The sequence below is a fragment of the Scleropages formosus genome, chromosome 25 (assembly GCF_900964775.1).
Source record: "Scleropages formosus chromosome 25, fSclFor1.1, whole genome shotgun sequence".
NCBI lineage: Eukaryota > Metazoa > Chordata > Actinopteri > Osteoglossiformes > Osteoglossidae > Scleropages > Scleropages formosus.
This window is the reverse complement of record NC_041830.1, coordinates 9,198,834-9,220,615: the sequence shown is the minus strand read 5'-3', so window position 1 is coordinate 9,220,615 and position 21,782 is coordinate 9,198,834. Positions and strand designations below refer to the sequence as shown.

The following is a 21,782-nucleotide window of genomic DNA, read 5'->3' as shown; positions in this document are numbered from 1 at the left end:
GGTGAAGGCACTTGGGCGAAACGCATCCACGTTCCGTGCAAGTTAAATTTGCCGACTTCGAGAATGCCGCGCCGTTTTTATCTCGGGATGTGACGGAGCCGGTCAAAATCCGCATCCTCCGAACGCGGATTTAAACTTAAAAATGCGCACGGATGCCCGTGCGGACGCGGTTTTTAGCGAAAATTAAAATGGAAAGTGTCGTTTCATATCAATTAAAAGATAAAAAGAAATATTTGCTTTCAACTTTACATACAGGAGTAATTTCCTTTTTTGGCGATTCACGAAACAATGGTTTATGTTCAAATTAAAAATTAGTAAGAATATAAGCGTTCATTTATATCAGTATGAGTTTCTCCACTTAACTCGAAACAAGGTGCACAAACGTGAATTAACACAAATTGTCTTGTGCTACGCAAAACGGCACAATGGCATACACGATATGCAAAGTGTTACAAAGTAGGCCTAATGTATGCCACTGCGTAATCAATATGCAAATATATGCGCAAATCATTGAGTAATGATGCGTAAATAAAGGTGTATAGAGGTGCGCATGTCGACGAACTGTACCGTAGTACTGTACAGTCACGGATTATCAGTCTCGCTCAAGTGTGCCTAGACTTGCAGACGCATATAGAAATAAAACAAATCTGCGTTGCTTCGACTGCCTTTTTCCCGCCCATATCAAACTGGTATCCGGCGAAAAAAGCTTTTATAAAACGACGCTCGAAGTTCGACGACGTTCGAATTCGAACCTCGTCACATCCCTGTTTTTATCTCAGATAAATAATTCTTAAGAATGACAATTGTCACAAGTCTCATGCCACAGATGATGCTGTTATTCATAGAGAATCACAGCATTTGACCCTTTATCGAACCGGGTATTTGCCGTTAAGGGATCTTCCCTGTCTTACGGGTGCCACGGCAGTAGCGGGGTGCTGGGCTTGAACCGGCAACCTTCAGGTCACAAGTCGATGTCTTTTATCACGATGCTGCCTGCAAGCACAGCAGCTGAAACGTACGGCGGGTAAGAGAAAAGGCTCAGCTGAAAGCACCAGCTTCCTGTCTTTGAAAGCCATTTAACAAAGGCTACGCAAACAATTTGAAACAAACAAGCCGGAATACATCTTTAATCCACACGATAAATAAGAAGCTGATAATAAGTGCGAGGCAATACAGGGCCTAAACTAGGAAATTAATTTCGAAAGCAATCAACAGAAAGGCTCATTAATAGAAAGAAGGCAGATGGAAATGTGACAGCGAACAACGGGGCAATAATAAGCCTTCGGACGTCCGAGGGCGACGCCGCCTGACGTTATTTTCATCTCCGACTTTCCCGCCTGTTTTCAGGCAGAAGATTCTGGATTTCGGAGACACCGCACGAGGCCCTCTGGTCCTCGGCGCTTCACTGCAACCAATGGGGTCCCGGTCAAGGGGAAGCAGGTGGCGTAGCGGTTCGAGCTGCAGAACGGCACTCGGGGGGCCCGGATTAAACCCCGCCTCCTGCTGCAGTGCCCTCGATCAAGCCACTTACCCTGAATCGATACAGTAAAATGTACCCAGCCGCATAAATGGGTAAATCAGTATAAGCAGCTCAACCTGTTACGTCACTTTGGAGAGAAGCATCGGTAAACCGCAAACAAGTCAACTTAGAATATATTCAAAGCGGTCCCGAAAGCCGATTCGACACGCGTCGACCGGCCACCACTAAAACGCACACGTCGTGTGAGTGTTTCGCCAATTCCCAAACGCGCGTTTCCGGAAGCCGCCGCCTGCCGGGAAGCGTACAGGCGCCCGCAGGTAAAGGTCGAAAGACGAGACCAGCCGGGGTGAGTCTCCGGTCACGGCGGTTTATCTCCCCCATGCTGGCGCTGACAGCCGGCCGTGAAGTTCGTGGTTTTTACGGGAAGAGGAGCAGGAACCAGCCCCGCCCCCCCCGCCGCGCCCGCGTCTTCGGAACGCATAAAGACGTTCTCCTCGGTGCCCGAAACAAAAGGCCTTTGGGACGCGCCACGGCCGACGGAACGCCCCTGGCCCGTGGCTCGACCGCGCCCCGGCCGGTTCCCTTCGCACGGAGCTGCCACAGAGAGCGTCTCGCCGAACGGGTCGGCATTTTTATAGGCGCGATTCGACAGCTATTTGACAGCACCATCCTGGAGGCGCGGCACCGCCGTCTATATTTAGCGTGCCCGCCGCTCTCCCTTTCAAGTGACAGGTGACGGATGCGGAGCAATAAATACGAGGGCCTTGGGGGGCAAGCGCTTTGCATTCCGTTTGTCTTGCTAAACACAGGGTGCAAAAAAAAAAAAAAAAACACCAATATTCCACCGGCTGTTATTTTCAAGCCGGTCTTCCTCACGTAACCCTTTGCGAAGGTCCCGCCGCTTGAGCAAAGAAGTTTTGCGGCCGCGCCGTCAACAAACCCAAATCTGCTTCAAACCCAGCTGCCCGGCACAATCCCAGCACCCTAATTACAAGGATAATAATGTTCCGGAGGGAAAATATTGCGCGCTCTCAAAATGTTCTAGATTTCACCTACCCTCTTTTGTGGTGGATCCCAGATGAAAACGCGGTCCCGACAAATGTGCCTTGCGTCATTTGGAATCCGTGCCTTTGAGCTGAAAATACTACCCTTTAACCCATCCACCACTTCCTTCTGCTCTTCTTCTTAGTGCTCTTTAACCATTATTGTTCTCGCTGCTCCTTAACCGGAGGCTCTCTGGCCAAAGCGATCCATTTATAGGGTTGAATACCCTGCTGGAGCAACAACGTTCATTCACGTTTATTCCTCCAGAGCTACTTGCACCGATTTACCCGTTTACGCAGCTGGGTGGTTGTTACTGTACCAATCCAGGGTAAGTACCTTGATCGGCGGTACTGCAGCAGGAGGAGGGATTCGAACCTGCGACCTTTGAGCGGACGGCAGCAGGGAACCGCAATGTCATCCGGTGCCACGTGTGTTCCAGGCCTCCAACGCTGAGATTTCCCTTAAAGAACAGGGGGCCGGTGGATTCCGCTGGCAGCGTGCCACATTATTAATGTGACTATTGAACAGCAGCCTTGGGTGAATCCGAATTTTAAAAAAAAAAATGTTAAAAACCGCCGACAGCCAGCGAAGATCCGCTCGAAGGCGTGACGGGCAGATGAAAATGTCAAGCGTGGCTTCTAATCAAGTCACCGTTCCTTCGCTTCTTCCCTCCTCGACTCTTTAAAGCCTCCGAATATCAGAGGAAACCGATTAATTACAAGGTTTGCTTTTATTGCCGGTGCTTTTTAAGCGTCGCATACCGGAGCTGAGCGGATGGAGGGAAAACGCGGCGCTCCTCCGTCCGGACGGGCGAGCCGCTTGACGGCCACACAATATACTCACGCGCTTCGGCGAACACCTATACAAGCAGTAATAATGTATCTACGGGAAATATTAACGTTCTTCGGTTTCGGGGAAGGCGATCAAAGGGCATCTAGTTTTAAAAGCTCTCGATTTCAACTCTTTGCACAGCGGAGATACTCAAACGCGGTTGAGACTATTCATCTGTTCGAGCTGAGGATGCGCTCAGGTGGGGCGGGGGGGGGGGGGTCAACGCACCTCGAGAGGTGCACCGAAAGCGATAAATACGCAACGTGACGGAGGAAGGACATGGCAGGAGACGCCCGACTCGGATTTAAAAGACAGCCGAGCCGAGATATTTCGCATCTGGACCTTCGTGTGTTTCCACCAATAAGTGAAGCTGGATTCCATTCTGCTGGAAACTGGGCAGAATTTCCACAAATATGAGTAAGTTTCACACAGCGCGGTTCGAAACTGTAAAAAAAACGGAGCGCCGCTCCTGTCGAACCTCCGTCACGGCGCGTCCCCGAGAAGTCCTCAGAGGCGTCTTTGTTCCAGGTGCTGCTCATGGCTGCGGGGGAGGCATCGCCAAGTCTCTGGCCGGAGCAGCGATGTTCCTCCAGGCCACAAACGGTTTACTCCGACAGCCTCTACATAATGGAGTAGTGTGTGTGCGCGTGTGGTTTGGGGGTGGGGTTCTGCTGGAGAACGAACATGGTTTGCGCTGGAGTTGCCGTTCAAATGCCAGACGTAAGAGCGGAAAGACACGGATTTCGTTTACGGAAAGGTCGGGAACAAAGAGCTCACGAGACGCAGCAGCTGAAGGACGGCCTTCGGTCCTTTCGCTCCTCCCTCACTCGCCCTCAGCGGAGATAACGGAAATAGCGCTTCCAAAGAAAGAGCTGGCTTCCTTATAATTAAAATATAACAGCGTAGGGATTAGAACTACTGCCTTCGGACCCAAAGGTCGCAGGTTCGAATCCCGTTTCCAGCTGTAGTACCTTTGAGCAAGGTACTAACCTTAAATTGCTCCGGTAAAATTACCCAGCTGTATGAATGGATGAATAACTAAGTAGCTCAACACTCTAAGTTGCTTCGAAGAAAAGCGTCAGAGAGGTGTAAATACAGAACCTTGTGACACATGGGGACTGGGAGTGTTGACAGCACGTCACGTTCACCGCCAGTTTATAATCAGACAATTTAAGAATAAACATGATACTTAAAAGAAAAAAAAGCACGACTGAAGCGAAGATCCATCGCCGATAGCTACGTTTGAAATAAATCAATAAATTTAAAAAAAGTACCTATGTTTTTTCGACCGTGACGTTCGGCAAATTTACAAAGGCAAAAAGTATCCGCAATAATGTCTGTCAAAAAGTTATTTGAAAAAAAAAAAAAAAACAGCGCAGATGATTTCTGACTGGCCCTCAGCGTGGCGAACGTGGACGGCGCACAATATCGGCCGCGAAACTTCAGCCTGGTTAGCAGTGATTTAACGTTGGAAATGACCAAATGGTAACTTGCGCACTGCGAACCGCACGCACGTCTCTTCTGGCTGCATTTAATTAGAAATATTTTTGAAATTTAGAGAATGAGGTGAGCCACATTAAACTTTTCACCCTCCGGGACCCTTCGCCACATCAAAGGTAAGGGGTCGAGCGTGGCGTGACTCTCGGGACGCGCCGGCTCCGCCGAGCCGAAGCCGAGCCGAGCCGAGCCAAGCCACATCAAATCCTTCGCGGATCAAAGGGGGACAGATGCTGGACTGAACCGGTGCACTTTCAACCACGTCCTTAGCGGTCGCCTGCTAAGTGACCCCCTCGCTGACCCCCGTGAGCACGGTCATCCAGAATCCCCATTGGGACGCAGTTCAGCGCCCTCGCGTGCGTCCGGGTTCGCGTCCCGCCCTCCGCAAAGCCTCGCTCCCTCTGCCCGCCTCGAGGGCGCGGCGACGGACTTTCCGCAGCGTTCAAGAAGGCGAAGGCGGGGACCGCTTCTCGGACAGGAACGCTCGTTGTGACAATACCTGCTGGAATTAAGTTCTTCGGTGATGGAGAACCCGGTGGAACGTGTCCTTACCGTGTGGCAACGCCGCTCACAAAGTCTCATGGTGCCAGAGTCCCTCAGGAACCCACACACGCTTTCGGAACCGCTTGTCCCATACGGGGTCGCGGGGAACCGGAGCCTAACCCGGCAACACGGGGCGTAAGGCAGAAGGGGGAGAGGACGCACCCAGGATGGGACGCCAAGCGGGACTCGAACCCCAGACCCACCGGAGAGCAGGACCCGGTCCGACCCACCGGGGTGAATATATATAGTTTTTATACTTTCATTGTAGTCCCAGCATTTCTTCCATCTGGACAGTTCCCATGAGCAGGGGGTGAGGTGTACGTGAAGTTCCCAGAGTCTCGTTCACACCAATTCGCCGGCAGCGGCCTGAAGAAGAGCCCTTTTCTCTGGCGGGCAAAGGGTAGGAATGACAAATAACAGTTGTGAAAATGTACCTCTTTTCTCTCGCCCGTGATACGAAGGCTTGAAAAAAGCGAACGCACAGGAATAAACAAACAAACATCACCCCGAGAGACGACTTTCGCTTCCTTCAGATCCTCGGCTTGTTTCGACGCCGCGTTCACGGTGCCTGAGAACAGGAACACGGCTTCAATGGCCGCGTAAATGGGGGCTTATTGCTTGTTTGCATCTAGAGATTAAGACAGATTTGCCCAATTCTTCCAGGGAGCCTTTTTTTGGCTACGACGCGGACCCGTGCTGACAGACTGCTCTCCGGGACGTTTCGGACGGGAGCGCGACAACGGGGGCGGCGTGTCGAGGCACCTCCGCGTTGGCCTGCTTTTGTTTGCCGTGGATTACGCGGTTCGCACACTGTTTATCACAGGTGCCGCGCTGTCAATGGCGTTATTGAACGCACGCATGCTTGAGCATGCACATGCGCACACACACACACACACACACACACACCTCTTCTCCTCCAGGCCAGTAGGTGTCAGAGGACCACAGGAGGCCTTACATTTTAGATCACATTTACATCTATTTAGCAGATGCTTTTCTCCAAAACAACTCCCAATGAACTCTGTGTAGTGTTATGAGCCCACGCGCCTTATTCACCGCGGTGACTTACACTGCCAGATACACTACTTACGCTGGATCACTCATCCATACATCAGTGGAACACTCTCTCTCTCTCTGTCGCTCACACACTGTGGGTGAACCTGAACAACATGTCTTTGGAGTGTGGGAGGAAACCAGAGCACCCAAAGACTTACACTGCTAGATACACTACTTACACTGGGTTACTCATCCATACATCAGTGGAACACTCTCTCTCTCTCTGTCGCTCACACACTGTGGGTGAACCTGAACAGTATGTCTTTGGAGTGTGGGAGGAAACCAGAGCGCCCGGAGGAAACCCACGCTGATGCAAGGAGAGCATGCAAACTCCGCACAGACTGAGCAGGGATCGAACCCGCATTCTCTCGCACCACCCAGGCCCTGTGAGACAGCAGCGCTGCTCGCTGTGCCACCATGCCGGCCTTGAAAGCGTCCTTCAAAGGGCCCTTGGCAAAGCTGTCGCCGCAGGGACGCCGCCTATCGCTTCCATCTGCATCCCGTCTTTTCATGGCCCACATGGTTCAGTGGGTCACCAAGTAAATAACTGGCATCGCCCTGTCAGTCCACAGACACAGCATTTAGCCGGAAAACAACACGCTGAGGGACAGGGCCATCCGTCTCGACTTTTTTGTGAGTGAGAAAGAACAGCAGCTTTGACGGTGGAATAACCAGATCATTTAGAGTATTAAAGCGCAGTTCTTCGCGGAACAACAAATCACTTCCCATGTTTACATTTTTTGTTTTTTTTTTTTAATCTCACGCTCTTCTCCAAAGCGACTGACAAGGTTGAGCTACTTAACACTCATTCAGACAGCAGGGTAATTTTTACTATACTAGTTCAGGGTAAGCACTGCGATCAACACTGCGATGTCACTGAACAAATCAGGCAATTAAATATCACGAGCTAAACAGCGGTGAACAGCAGAGCTCAGCTTTGTACGTCTACATCTAATTTTCTCTTGTCATAAAGCTATTTTTCATTTGGTTTAAATTAGAAATTTGTGGCTACATGAACTGCGTAAAGTAGCGAAACATTTACACTGATTTATTACGCTTTTCTCCAACGCGACAGAGTATTAAGCTACTTAGCGATTTACCCGTTTCTACAGCTGGGTAATTTTTACTGCATCAGTTTAGGTTGAGTACCTTACTCGAGGGCACTGAAGCAGGAGCAGGGATGTGAACCTGGGTCCCGACTCCTAAATTTAGCAGCTCTAACCACTACGCCACCTGCTGCCCAATTTCATATATGATAACAATTTATGGATCAATAAAAATAATGCACGTTTATTTAGAACACTTTGGGGGCGCGGCGGCGCAGCGGGTCGGACCGGGTCCTGCTCTCCATTGGGTCTGGGGTTCGAGTCCCGCTTGGGGTGCCTTGCGACGGACTGGCGTCCCGTCCCGGGCGCGTCCCCTCCCCCTCCGGCCTTTCGCCCCGTCTTGCCGGGTTAGGCTCCGGCTCCCCGCGACCCCGCACGGGACAAGCGCTTTCAGACGCTGTGTGTGTGTGTCTTTCACTAATTCGTTGTATTTTTGAGTTAATCCTGGCAAATCGCTCCACCGTTTGTACCCGAAACGCCTCCTCATCCACAATGCTCCGGACGGACCGAGGAAGCGGGGCGCGTTCGGATGCCGCGGACGGCCGCGCGTCCGACCGAGCCCTGCGGGGCGCAGGGGGTCGGAGGTCGCGCCGGTCACATGCCAGGCCCGCCCGCGCTCGCGCCGCCCGGGATCTCGGAGGCCGCGACATCAAAGGCCGCCTTCCTCGGCATTGTTCAAACGGCCTGTCGCCGGGCCGCCTTGCGCCCAACAAAGCGCCCATTGTTTCCGCGTATGAAAAGCGCGGCGAGAGCGGCCCTCTTCCCCCGATGCTATCGGCACCGCGGGCCTTAAACACGAGCCGGAGCCCCGGGAACGGGAAAACGCCACCGACGGACAGCTCCCGCCTTCTGGAAAACGAGGCACGGAAAGCGTTTCGCGACGGGCACGAACGCAGCCCGTATTACAAAACGACAGAGCCGAGCGCGACCGCCATTTCCGACTGCCCGTGAAATCAGTTTCTTCCCTTTCAAAGTCGCGGAGAAAAAAAAATTAAATTCCATCTGGTTGATGTAAGAGCAGGGGGGTGGGGTGGTTTTTTCTTTTTTTTTTTTTTTCTTTTTTTATTTCGGTGGGGTTCGAAGGGTCTGCTTTAAGGGTTTAAGGGCAGTCCTTAGGGCTGCCACTTTGCGCTAGAAGGGTCTGGGTTCGAATCCCACCTCCTGCCACAGTACTCTTGTTCAAGGTACTTATCTTGGTCTGATACAGTGAAAATTACCCAGCTGTGTATTTTGGTAAATCACTGTAAGTAGCCTAACACTAAGTAGAAAGGTGTGAGACAAATGAATATAAATATTAATATAAATACCAGTGAACACGAGGGAATATGCGGATGGGAACCTCTGCGGGGGGGCAAACGGCAGTTCTGGAGCGGTTATTTATTAAGTGTGGCACGGCTCGCCACTCGAGCACGCAAACGGCGCCACGCGTGGCTCCAAGGACAGGGCTCAACAGTTAAAGGCCAAACAGGTCTCGATGGAGGACCGGGCAGAGTCGGGTTCGCGCTCCCTGGGTGGCGGGTTCGCAGCCCCGCCGCAGAGAGGCCGCAGAGCGTGAACCGCAAACCTAAACACGCTGAGTGTCGATACAAAAGCGAAAGCTGGCCCATTGAAGAGCGAGAGGGAGACAGGGGAGGGTGAGAGTGTGTGTGCGCGCGTGTGCGTGTGTGTGTGCGGGGAGGGGATCGCACATGAATTGAAGGAACAAAGCGACAGACAAGGCGCCGACTTCTTCCTTTCAGAGGAGCAGTCGGGGGAATCTCAGTTCGCCCCCCGGCATGTGCGTTTAAATCCAGCTGTTGATGGAGACCTTCGACAATCTGGGCCGGACTCGCGGGGTCCTTAACCGCTTCGGGACTCGCATGAGCACGTCTTCCAACGCTGCAGTGTGCGTGACAGTTGGCCGGCAAAAGAAAGAAAGAAAGAAAGAAAAAAAAAAGCTATTCCTAATGGAATCTCGACGTGAACCCGACTTTTAAAGATATTTTTCATCATGCTGAAAGGTACGCTAACGGAATGGAGGAGGCCTCAGATGCTTGTTTCTCCCCCCCCACCAAAAGCTGCTTCAGATCACGGATCGGTCCGCTGCGTCTCCTGCTCGTCCCCCGCAAAACGGGGCTAAAATCTAAAGGCCGACGTGGCGGAATGAGCTCCCTCTATCCCTCAGAGCTGCTGAATCCCTCTCAACATTCAATAACTCCTGAAAGCTTCATAAGCTGGTCCTTAACCGCTTCATACTCTTTATCCGTTTACGTACCTACCTACCCGTTTATGTTTCCTCTCGCTTGTTTTCTATGCTCACCGACCCCACCTCGTCAAATTCCTTCTGTGTCAATCAGAGTTATTTTATCGCGTCTCGCCTCTTTCCCGGGCCGCGTGTCGCTCTGACGGGAAGCCGCGCGCTACGACGACAGCTGTGCCGAACAAATAAGCCGCCCATTAATAACCGCGTGTTCGTAAAGCGCTCTTGTTTACTCCGAGCCCCGTGTCGCTTCGGAGGAAAGCGTCCGTCTGCTAAATGAGTGAATGTAAAAGTAATGTAAGTGTACAGGGTGACCCGACTCCCCCCGGGGAACTGGCACACGCCCCGGCGCAATCTGCGACTTCTCCCCAGCAACCACTTGAAGCGGATTAAAAAGTCAAACAGAGCGACGGACCGGGGCCCGACTGAAGTGCTGCCAGGGCCAAACATTGTCCCGGAACGGCGGCGCTTTCAACATGCCGAAGGTCAGGCTGGCCCTTTAGCAATGCGATGCCTGCGCTCCCAAATGCCCCGCCCCCTTCCTCTGGCCCCGCCCCCTCCTCGTTTCCCTCGGCAGACCTCGGAGCTGGAAACCACGCTAGGAAGGAACAAGCGACCTTAAAGCCGTTCATCGGCAACTGGCACACGGAGGCATCGCACAACCCCCACCCCCCCCTCCACCCCTCACCCGCCAAAGCGCTCCTTCCCGCAACGCAAATAAGGACGACGAGACACGGCCGACCAGCGCGTGCACTTCCTTATTTATAAGCGGGCCTTCTTAAGGTCTCGGTGGCCTGTTTTTTTTTTTTTTTTTATTTTTTATTTTTTATTTTAAACATGCTTCAAAGGCTTTTAAAAGAAACCGGGTGCGTGAAGAAAGAGACCGGCTTTAAAGCACTCGCTTCCGAGCCGAATCGGGAGCGAAGACCAAGCGGCGGGACGAGGCGCGTGCAGGAAAGCCCAGCTGGGGGCCGCGGTCCCCCCCCCGACACGGACCGTTGAGAACGCAGCTGGAAAGCTGACCGTGCTGCGGACCGGACGCTTCTCGCGTTCGTCATGTTAAGATGGCTTAATTTTCAGCAACCGTTAGCGCGTGTGGGTACCGAGCATCGCTGGGAGACCGACACATGTAGGAAGATGGATGCGGATAGCGGTTCTTGCTCAAGTGGAGAGAGCAGGAACAGAGAAATACAACCATGCCTATACACACATCACCGAAAACCGCTTGTCCCATTTGGGGTCGCGGGGAGCCACAGCCTAACCCGGCAAGACTGGGCGAAGGGGACATACCCGGGACGGGACGCCAGCGCGTCGCAAGGCACCCCAAGCGGGACTCGAACCCCAGACCCACCGGAGAGCAGGACCCGATCAAACCCGCTGCGCCACCGCGCCACCGCCTATACACCCGTTAGTGTAAATATCACGGTCTGAGCGAAAAGGAGTGCTCTCACACTGCACGTACCGCATTCCGGAGAATTCCACTACATTTACTCATTTTTGCTTACGATATCTACCTCCTTGCACCGATTACTATTTACGCTGTGGCTAATTTTTGCTGTGTCAGTTCAGAGCAAGCGTATCGATTGAGGCGACTACAGCGCCAGGTGGGATTCCAGCCTGGGTCCTTGGGGCGAAGGGGCGGAGCTCTAAGTACTACGCCACCTGCTGGCCTGTGGTCGCACTGCGTATTATTTCATCGCGTAGCTGCTTTTCCGGGCTACCCTCGGCGCTGACTCGGCTCTTTCGCGGCGCTCCACCGCCGAAGCGTCTCCCAGGGGTTTACGAAAGAGCTTTGATCGGCCGCCGGACGAATGCAGGTCCCAGCGCCGCTTCCGTAAACAGGAGCGACGTTCCACGGCAGAGCGGCGTGAAGATAATCGGAGGGGACGGAACCTCCACCAAAAAAAGGCGGAAAAAAGTCCACCCAGTTTGATTTATTCCTACTTGTGTGGATTTCCCCTGACGGCACGTTTCCGGTGGCCCGGGCTGCACTTCCCGCTCTGCGTTCGCGGCTGCAGGCGACGGGAAGAGGCTCAGCGGTGGGGTCTTCTGTCCGAGTGTCTTCCCCGCCCGCCCGCTGGCACGGACCAGGACCGTCGCAGTTCAGCGCAACACACGCAAGATCACCTTATTCGAACCTGGGTCCTTCGCGTACAAGGCACCAGCTCTCAGCACCACACCACGTTGTGAAGGGTACAATAAAAGGAGCCCTTGGAGATCGTAAGCCAAGAGGAATAAAAACATTAACCCCTCTGACTGTTGACCACTAATCCTAGCGCGGCGTCACGATGGCCTAGAGCGTGACCTGGCAGCACAGAGCGTGAGGGAGGGAACACCCCGGACGGGAAGCTGGTCCTTCGAACAGCAATCGCTCACACACGCACACATTGCGAGCGATTCGGAGTCACCAGTTCACCTTGCGTATGTCTTTGGACTGTGGGAGGAAACCTGAGCGCCTGGACAAAACCAATACATCTAGGCTGGGCTGATGGAACCTTCGCCCAACCGCACAGGACAGGCCACTAGCGCTACCCGCTGTGCCGCCCTAGGCCATAACCACCGCTGCGAAAGACACGCGGCGATCGTCCGACACGCAGATTCGCAGACGCAAGCGTCGACACACTCCCTTCCGCATCGTTCTTCCGGACAGAAGATGCGGGATCCCGACCGGGCAGGGCAGCTTCTGCTCGACACAAAGGGAACGAAGAGGACGTTTCTCCGGGCGCGACGTGTCCGAACACGAGGAGAGGGGAAGGGCGAGTCGTGTCGCCCAGAAACGGGCCCGTAACAGCAGAGTCCCCGCGGGCCCCGTGCCGGGAGTCCGGCCGCCGCGGCACGGGTCCCGGCACCACGTGCCCTGGAAGAGGAACCCGCAACGATGCTGGGTTTTTCCTGCAGGGGGGAAAGCTACGGCCCCTTCTAAATTCAAACAAGATCAATAGAGTTAAACACAGAGCCCTTCTTTTATCTCTCCAAAGCGACTTACGTCGTTGACCTACTTACACCGATTTACCCATTTATACCGCTACGCAGCTTTTACTGCATCAGCCCACGGCTGGTCCCTCGATCTAGGGCACTACAGCAGGAGCCGGGATTCGAACCCGCGTCCTTTCGGCGCACGGCTTTAACCGCCACGCCCCCTGCCGGGCGCGCGTTTCGAAAGGGGCCGCGCGCTACACGGCGGAGACGTGCAAACCCGCGCAGGGAGACGGAACGAGCCGCAACCGGCAGCGCCGCTTCCGCTCGCCGCCCCGAACCGCATTCTTAGAACTGCAACGAGAGGCCTCGCGCATATCTGGGCGGCAGCTGCCGCGCGGAAAAGATCCCGTTACGGCCTAGCTCCATCCGGCGGCACCCCGATTCCGGAGAGGGGAGCGGCACCGGCATCCGCCGCGCGAACGACAACGCGAGCCACGCGTGGCCTTAAGCTTTAAATCTGTCCTGATCCGTGTGTAAAACAACCAGAAGAAACGTTGCTTTCATTTCCTTCTGGCAACCGACTATTACGACTCTGTTTATTTATACTTATATAGATCTGTGGCCGGCGAACACAGCGTCGAGCCGTTTGGGCAAAATACGCAGATAAGAAACAAGCGTCACATTTCGGGTCACGGTGCACGTCGTTATTATGGTTGCTATAATTACCATTACTACTGCTTTATTTAGCCAACACTGGTACCTAAAGTGCCTTACAAGGCTTCTCTTACAGCAAGCCAGTTTCAAATTCGAATTCCCACCGTAAATTTTTCCGACTCGAGTTTTAAAAGCGTCGACCGTCGTCCCGTTCGGCGGATAAAAGCGAACGGCGTTTCCTTCCGCGTAGTCGGCCGCCGAAGAGCACGGCGACGGAAGATCGCGCGCAGACAGACACGAGCGGGACACGCGGAGCGACGCGCGGGCGATAACAAGCGGCTTCGGTGGCAAACGCACGAGCGGTTAACGCCGAACCGAAATCTTAATTCAATAACTATTTATATAGGGAAGGAAAGTAAATCACTGCTGAACTGTCAGGCTGCTCGGACTCTCCCTCCAAACTGTACACCACTAGACCAGAGAAGCAATTTATTAACGGCTGTTATTCATTATTCGCTACTAGAACTTTGTATTATTCGACCGGCCGAGCTCATTTTTACGTCTATACGGTTTATGTGCCGTGTTGCCGCCAAAGGGAAACCGCCGAAAACGTGGCGTCGCACCTTTGGAGGAGACCTCAAGACCACGAACGCCGAACGGACAGATGCCGAGATCATCGCTGCCAACTGAGCCCATTGGAGAACGCTCGTCGCCCGATACGCCCGACGTGGGAGGAACGGACTAACGGTTTATATGTCACAATTGGTATTGAGCCTGATACTTTAACTGTTAGATTTACCATAATCGGCGTCATGACTGGCGGAGACTCTCAGTGGGACAGGAAGCGTGAACAGTAGGGAGCTTAGTGTAGGACTCGATATTTACATAACTGATTATACACACACACGCACTGGCTGAAACCACTTGTCCCAAGCGGGGTCACGTCGAGCCGGAGCCTAACCCCGCAACACAGGGCGCGAGGCTGGAGAGGGAGGGGACATACCCCGGGCAGGACGCCAGTCCATCGCAAGGCACCCCAAGCGGGACTCGAACCCCTGACCCACCGCAAAAGACGGCACGGCGTTCCGAGCATTACGAATCCATACCGCACGTGAAATTCCGAGCGCCTGAGCGTCGGGGTGTTATTTCGGAGCTGTCGTCCGGTCACGCGAGCGGCACACGCCCTGTCGCGGTCCGTCCGCACGTCCGGCGCTCCCGCAGCGCCGCGACCCCGGCGAGGGCGGCCGACCCAAAGCGCCAACCGCAGCGGGGGGACGAAGGACACCTTATCTGTTTGCCCCTTAAAGAGCGGCGAGCGTGAGGAGCGTCGTTCAAGGGCACGTGGCGGGAAGGCCAACCGAACGGCACGGGGCGTAACGGCGACTCCACGAACTACCCATCCCCCCCCCCCCCCCGTCTAACACTTCCTGCACATTGTGAGGGAATAACACGGAGGCCTTAAAAAGAGCCGTGTTTTACATTTCAGGTTTTATTATAGCCATAAATTAATACTCTCCACGGATTATCGTTCAACGTGGGGAAAAAAAGGAGCTCATATTGTACGAGGCCGGTTTCTCGCACCTGAACCCGAGCGGAGCGCATTTCGTTTCCGCTGTACACCTGTGTAAAGTGAACGGACAAGCGTAAAAATTCATTTATCCATTCCATTATTTTTCTTATTATTATTATTATTACTTTTCATTATTGTTTAGTGCAGTGAAACTAACCAAGTTACCCTGCACAAAGGCGTCAGCCTGTTAATGTATTGTTATTATTACTACTATTATTATTATTATTATTAGCAAAGTCCTTCTCAAAAACTTATCGTCACGCTTTCGCTAAGTCATTCGAAGCAACGACTGAAAATTAAGCGGTTCGGAGAGAAATGCAGCAACTCTTTCCCCTAATGTAATGAACGCACAGTATTTTCTACGAGATGTACGTCGCTTTGGAGAAAAGCGTCCGATATACTACATTCAACCTTTATTCATTTAACTGCCCCACCCCCGCCCCCGTTTCGGCTACAAGTGGGACCCCAAAGTGCGTGTTGCTCCACACCGCGGTCATGCTCCTCGCCAACAAGGAGACGAGGACCCCCCCCCCCCCAGATGCAGACGCAGGGAAGCAACTGCGGGGAGCCGACCCTCCCGGGGCGACAGCTGGGCCGGCGCCGCGCCGAGCCGTGCCAGGAGGCGCTGTGCCACATACCGGCGGCGGCGCTCTCCTCGCTCCCGGCAGTATCAAACAGCTCCGCAGTCACATTCAGGCCCTGCCAGCTTCCTGCCTCAATCGCCATGAAAGGGCCCCTCGCTGTCAGCTCCGGTCTGCAGGCCCTCGCTCCCTCCGCTGTGCGTTTGAATGGTGCGGGGTCCTCGACGACTGGATCTGGACACGGAGCCCCATTCCCGTCACCCTTAAGCTCCCGGAAGAGAACCCGGGACCGGCAAGAACAAGCTCTCGGCACGGGGCGGGGGGTCGTTCGCGCAAACGTGAAAGCCGGAGCGTTCCCGTGAGTCTGTCCCCCTCGTCTCCGTCTACTGGCCGCCTGTAGCTGCCTGCATCGGCTTCGGTTACGGTCTACCGGATGGTCAAGCGAGCCGATGCTCCTCCACCTCTGAGCACTTCGTGCTTCCGCTCACACAGGGCTCCAAAAGTGAAGGCATACCGGTTCTCGGTTTCGGTCCCAACCTGGTGGAATAGGTTCCCTCCATCCCTCAGAGCTGCTGAATCCTTCCCACATTCAGAATGGTTCTTAAAACATCTCTTTCAGACACGCTTCTTTCCAGACAGCTACATGAGCTTGCATCACACCATCTGTCACGGTCCCCTCTGTATTTCCTACGCAATCGTACACGCGGCGACTCGTGCAACGTGCTGTAATTCTTCATCCGGTGCGAGACGCGCCTTCGTTTACTCCGAGCTGTACGTCACCTCGGAGAAAAGTGTCCGCTAAACGAATAACGGGGATCACACCGCACACACCACGTGGATCTCTTAACAACCGTCCTGTAAGATTCCTTGTTGGGGGGCAAAATGAGCAGTATTTAAGGGAAAAGTCGCCCGGGTACCTCAGTTCCTGGGTCGAGGGTTTGGATGTGGGTTCGAATCCGGTTCAGTCGGTATGGAGTTTGCGTGGGTTTCCTCTCGCAGTCCAGAGAGACGAGCAGAAGATGGCCACGGTACCGTATCCTTCCTTACCACGGAAGCCATGCAAGTGGCCTCCGCCGGGGGACTTTGAGTTGATGACACTGACCCTACCTCAACTACAGACCCCTCTCGATACTCGAACTGGCAAAATTCATCACGTCTGTGCCCTTAACCACAACGCCACCTACTGTCATTGCGGTATGGTACTCAGTGTCACGGTCTGCACCCAGAACACCCAGAGGAGCGTAGGGCTCTGAGTGATGGAGCGGGGTGAATCGGGGTGCATCGGGGTGCATCGGGGTAGGGTACCGAGACTCACCTTCTCCAGCAGGGAGAGGCACTGGGGCACCTGGCGCTCGGGGCTCTCCAGCTTGACAATGCTGATGAAGACGCTGTCCTGCCGCTCGTCCTCGCTGGTGTTACACAAGGACAGAGGGTGGGACTGTGGGACAAAACGGTTGCAGCGGTTAGCGTCACCCGGTCAGCGCTCACAGTTTACACCGGCTTACCAAGTCAGCCTGATGCTCTTACACCACATTTCCTCGTTTCTTATCCCGAGGGGCCACCGCACACAGAGACACACAGGTGCCCGGACTAGTTGGCGGACACACCCCAGGCGGGACAGCGGCGTGTCGCAGAATGATGACAATAAAAGTAGCGGTCTTAAGCAGAGCTTCGGACAGACGGTGGGGAGCGGGACGCGTGACGGGCGTCGCCCGTTCCCAATCTGAGGCCGAAGGCTCGTCGCTCACCGAAGGCCGCGCTCCGGCCGACGCTCCCCGCGGGGGTAAAGATGGCGCTTCCCAGGAGTTTCTATACTGGGACGTCCCAAATGAGAGGCTGTCCTCCGGCGGCGGCCCGAATCCCGCCCCCCGGCCCTCTGCTGACCGCAGTCCCCCAGCACGGCAGGACCGCTGTCCCGCACACAAAGCCAACAGCTGCTTTACTGATCTGCCTTTACTGTGTCCAAATTACAGGCCTGGAATGGTACTCGCCGTTTCACAAAACAAGGGGGAAAAAAAAAAAAAAAACAAAAATGCAGCGCGCCGCACGAGGGCCCGGACCCGGGTTCCGGGGACCATTTGAAGTCGCCCTCATCCTCGCGAGCCGCGCCGAGGGCCGCCCTCGGCACCAGAATTAGCCCGCGGGTTTCCCTCCTCGACGAGCCTACGGATGCGCTTCGACACGTACGCGCAACGACAGACGGCAGCGCGTATCCGAAGAGAAACGGCCCGCGACGCGGTCACCGGGCTTTACCGTGTTCTCCCAAGAATCGCGGCAGCTCCCGGCGTCACAAGGGACCGTTTACGGGAACGCGTCGATACGAGCGCGTCACTTCGTTCGCTGCATTTGCAGGGCATAACCACGAAACGTAAACGTAAGAAAGCCCGAGATTTCCGCTGCCGTAACAAGGATTTTCGCACGTAACGTTTTCGAATAGTTTCGGAAGGTATGGAACGACGACACGCAATTATTTCAGTTGCATTTACAGTCGATTTTTGCAGCACTGGGGGGGTTTATCATTGCTCTTAGTCATTCTGAGGAAGTCCCAAGAAGAAGGACCTCCAGATCGCAGAGATTTGGCAAATCTTTAAGTGACCGGTCAAGACCCAGGCTGGTCCGAGCGCCCTGTACTTCTGCTGGGGTAGGCTGTGGATCACAGCGACCCTGCCTTGGACAGCTCACGGAAAGTGAGTGAGTGAGAGCCTCTCTGTGTGTGTGTGTGTGTGTGTGTGTGTGTGTGTGTGTGTGTGTGTGTGTGTGTGTGTGTGTGTGTGTGTGTGTGCATGCAAACCTACTTAAGCGTTCCAAACCATTGCAGAGATTTAGGAAATTTAATTCCTTTATCTAGTCCAACTGGCGTTTTGATCAGTCCGCCCACCAATAAAGGGCAATTTCACCCAATTTGGCCCCACCGGCAGACTGTAAAAACACCGTAAATAAAAGTGCTCAAACTTCGGTTTCGAGGCAGAGGAGACGGAGGGCCGGAGAAGCCGCAGCCCCGCCGAACAGTTGCCGGTCTGCGCTGACTACGTCCTCCCGTACGTCTGTAGCTGTACAAACAGAGATGTCCTTCGGTTCCTTTGTAGCCACGATTAAAGGCATTCCTCTTAAATTCAGTCACCGTCTGAACAAAATATTCTGAGAAGCGGGAAAAAAATAAAAACGTACAGCCTAAACAGACTGTAGGGAAAAAGGAAAACAAATGGTGGTGAAAAGTCAATATTTTCCCCCTGTTCTTCCCACAGGTCATCATTTCTCATCCTACCAGTGTCAGGAAAGCTTTTCTTGTGGATCTTGTGCCAGGGCCTGGGTTGCCCTGATCTCATCCGTGCATATGTGTGTGTGTGTGTGTGTGTGTGTTCTTGAGCGGGTCTTTAGCCCCGATTAATGAATAATTAATCATTAATAAGGGACATCCACGAATGACTCCGCACACGTTTCCTCTTAAAGAGACGAACCCGATGGCGACGCTTGGGAAGGCAAACGGCGACGGAATCGCGTCGAGGGGGGAGGAAAAAAAAAGCGTTTTCGAGTGAGCCTGGTCTCCTCCAGGCTGACGCTGAGCCAAGCAAATGAACGTCAAGGAAGAATTTTATTAACCCAGCTCCCCCAAAAAACCCCTCAAATATTTGGCCGCGCACCCAGTTGCGTCCTCGCCGTGTTTCCCACTGCTCTGCAGCTGGCACCCTCAATCAGAGCCCAACGCGCTCCGAATCCAAAGCCGTCGCCGAGCCAAATTCCCCATCGCGGGACACCTGTGGCACAGTGTAAACTGAGCGAGCAGCAGCTGGACTCGACCCGAGGGCCCGGTGGCAGCAGGGGATCAGAACCTGGGGGAGCCGGGCAGGGATGGGGACGGCACCCTCAGAAGTGGGAAGCTTGGAAAATGAAATATTTGGCTGCTCCAGCCCAATCGCTGGTGGATGATCCATTGTTTTTGCCTTTTTTTTTTTCCCCCCAAACTCTTGATCCCCCTTAGCCCTCTTGTGTGATGAGAGATGCAGTAAAGTGGAGGCACCTCAAAGCCCAGCAATTTTCACAGCCTTTCACTGCTATCAAACTGAGCAGCTGCCTGTTGTCATTGGCTCGGTACTGCAGCCTCAGCACTGTTTTCACAACAACTCTGTGCTTCCCAATGTCTGTCATTCCCTTCACTGATGACCACAGACCTTTACATTTATCTACTTAGCAGATGCTTTTCTCCAAAGCGACTTCCAATGAACCCTATGTAGTGTTATCAGCCCACACACCTTATTCACCGTGGTAACTTACACTGCTAGATACACTACTTACACTGGGTCACTCATCCATACATCAGTGGAAAACACACACTCTCTCTCTGTCACTCACACACTATGGGGGAAACCTGAACAGCATGTCTTTGGAGTGTGGGAGGAAACCAGAGCACCCGGAGGAAACCCACACAGACACGGGGAGAAGACGCAAACTCCACACAGACTGAGCGGGGATCGAACCCACGCCCCCTTGCACCACCCAGGCGCTGTGAGACAGCAGTGCTACTTGCTGTGCCGCCTGGACACCTTTCATTCACCAAATACACCTTCACAACAATGCCGGACGGTAATGACTTTTATACTGTAAAATGAGCAACGGGCCACATCTCAGAACTGGTGTGCAACCAAAAATCATGACTGAAAACTCCACATTTGAAATAAACCTCCACAAAGGCGAAAGGTGAAACTTCTTGGACACCGTTATGGAACAGGAGACTCCTTTCCAAGGCAGACCTCAGAGACAAAGGCAGACAACCAACAGGGACTTTCTCAACGTCGACGCAGTTCACTTGAGAAATCAAGGATAGGACGCATACTACAGTCGGACTGAACTGAAGGTTTCCAACAAAAATCACGATCAAAAGGTCCCCGCTTGAAACAAATCCCCACAACACCTCCTTGCACCTCAGGCCAACAGGCTTTTTCTCAAAGTCAACGCAATGCCATTGACCACAGGACCGCGCGTGTTGTCCGGACTCGACCTTTCCAGGTTTCCCTGGTCTTGTTCTGCAGCTCCAGGCATCTTCGCACTCAGCCATTCGACTCGATACTTCACCCGGACTTGCAAGACCGCCATCCTGCAAGTTCCTGTCCATGCAAGCAGTGGAGGAGCCCCATGGACAGAAGAACCCCCAACCCCCAGCATGCGTAGGACAGCTGTCCCATACTTCCACTCCCAAGCTGAGCGTAAAGGCTCCCGCTGGCCAGCGGCCGACATCTTCCCAGCCTGAGAAACATCTGGAAAAGGGAAAGTTTCCCGTCTTGATGGACACAGACCGACGCGGAGCATCTTGTCAAAACACAGGTGCGTCGAATTTCTCCACTTTTACTGTCAGCGTGGGCCAAAGTCATGGATACCGCAGGTAAAATCCTGCCGAAACCCGATATTATAATGACTTCAGAATAATTACGGCAAGGCTCAGAAAAAACCTTGGTAACCAACACTGCCGTGGCTCCCGTTTTTCTCCACCGCACCTCCATGAACAATTTCATTTTATCTTCACTGCTCCGAAGCATCTTTACGAAGAGACTCTAACCGGGTGCGAAAACATGAGGCGAGTCCCCGCCAAACCCGAAGAGCTGCGACGAGGAGCCGCGCCGACACCTGCTCCGCCGCCGGATCGGGACGAGTCTCCGACGAACAACTCAAGCGCAACAAGACGTTATTATTTCACCGGGCGAAACGCCGAGTGACGCGCTACACTAATGAATTTCCTGAACACAGGTTGCCGGAAACATTAAACGACAACGTAGGAGATGGGTAAATTCCAGAGTCGATTAGAAACAGCGTGGCTTTCACGACGTGGCTGACTTGTTTCGAACCGACGGCATTAACGGGACATGGGTTTGTTTCCAGCGGGATGCGGAAACCTCCACGCGGCAGCAAGTGGGACGCAAGCCGCTGCGCTTCCGGCAGCTACCAGCAGGGTGCGCAACGCCCCACGCGGCCGACGCGCACAGCCTTCGCTTCGTAGCGCTGGAGCCGAAGACACCGCCGACCCGGGAAAAACAAAAAGCGGGACAGGGAAAAAAAAAAAAAAAAAAAAAAAAAAAAGACGCTTGAAGGCCATGCTTCTCTCTCGCTGGCAATTGTTGCAACCATCACCATGACAACTTGCCATCAAAGTGAGGAGCGTTTGCATGCGCTGCCAGCAGCGCATTCCCAGAGAACGCCGCTTGCACTAAATTTACACTGCAATACCGCAAGTTACTCATGACATAATAAATAACTATGACTCAAATGGAGTATT

General features: G+C 53.6%; 1 protein-coding gene across 1 annotated transcript in view; it reads right to left on the bottom strand.

Moving 5' to 3' along the window:
• rnf43 (ring finger protein 43) overlaps positions 1-21,782 on the bottom strand; it is a 94,312-nt gene that overhangs the window by 24,017 nt on the left and 48,513 nt on the right. Inside the window, exon 2 of the mRNA XM_029249236.1 lies at positions 16,833-16,955. Within this exon, the coding sequence (XP_029105069.1) occupies positions 16,833-16,955 (123 nt within the window). The remainder of the gene's footprint in view (positions 1-16,832; positions 16,956-21,782) is intronic.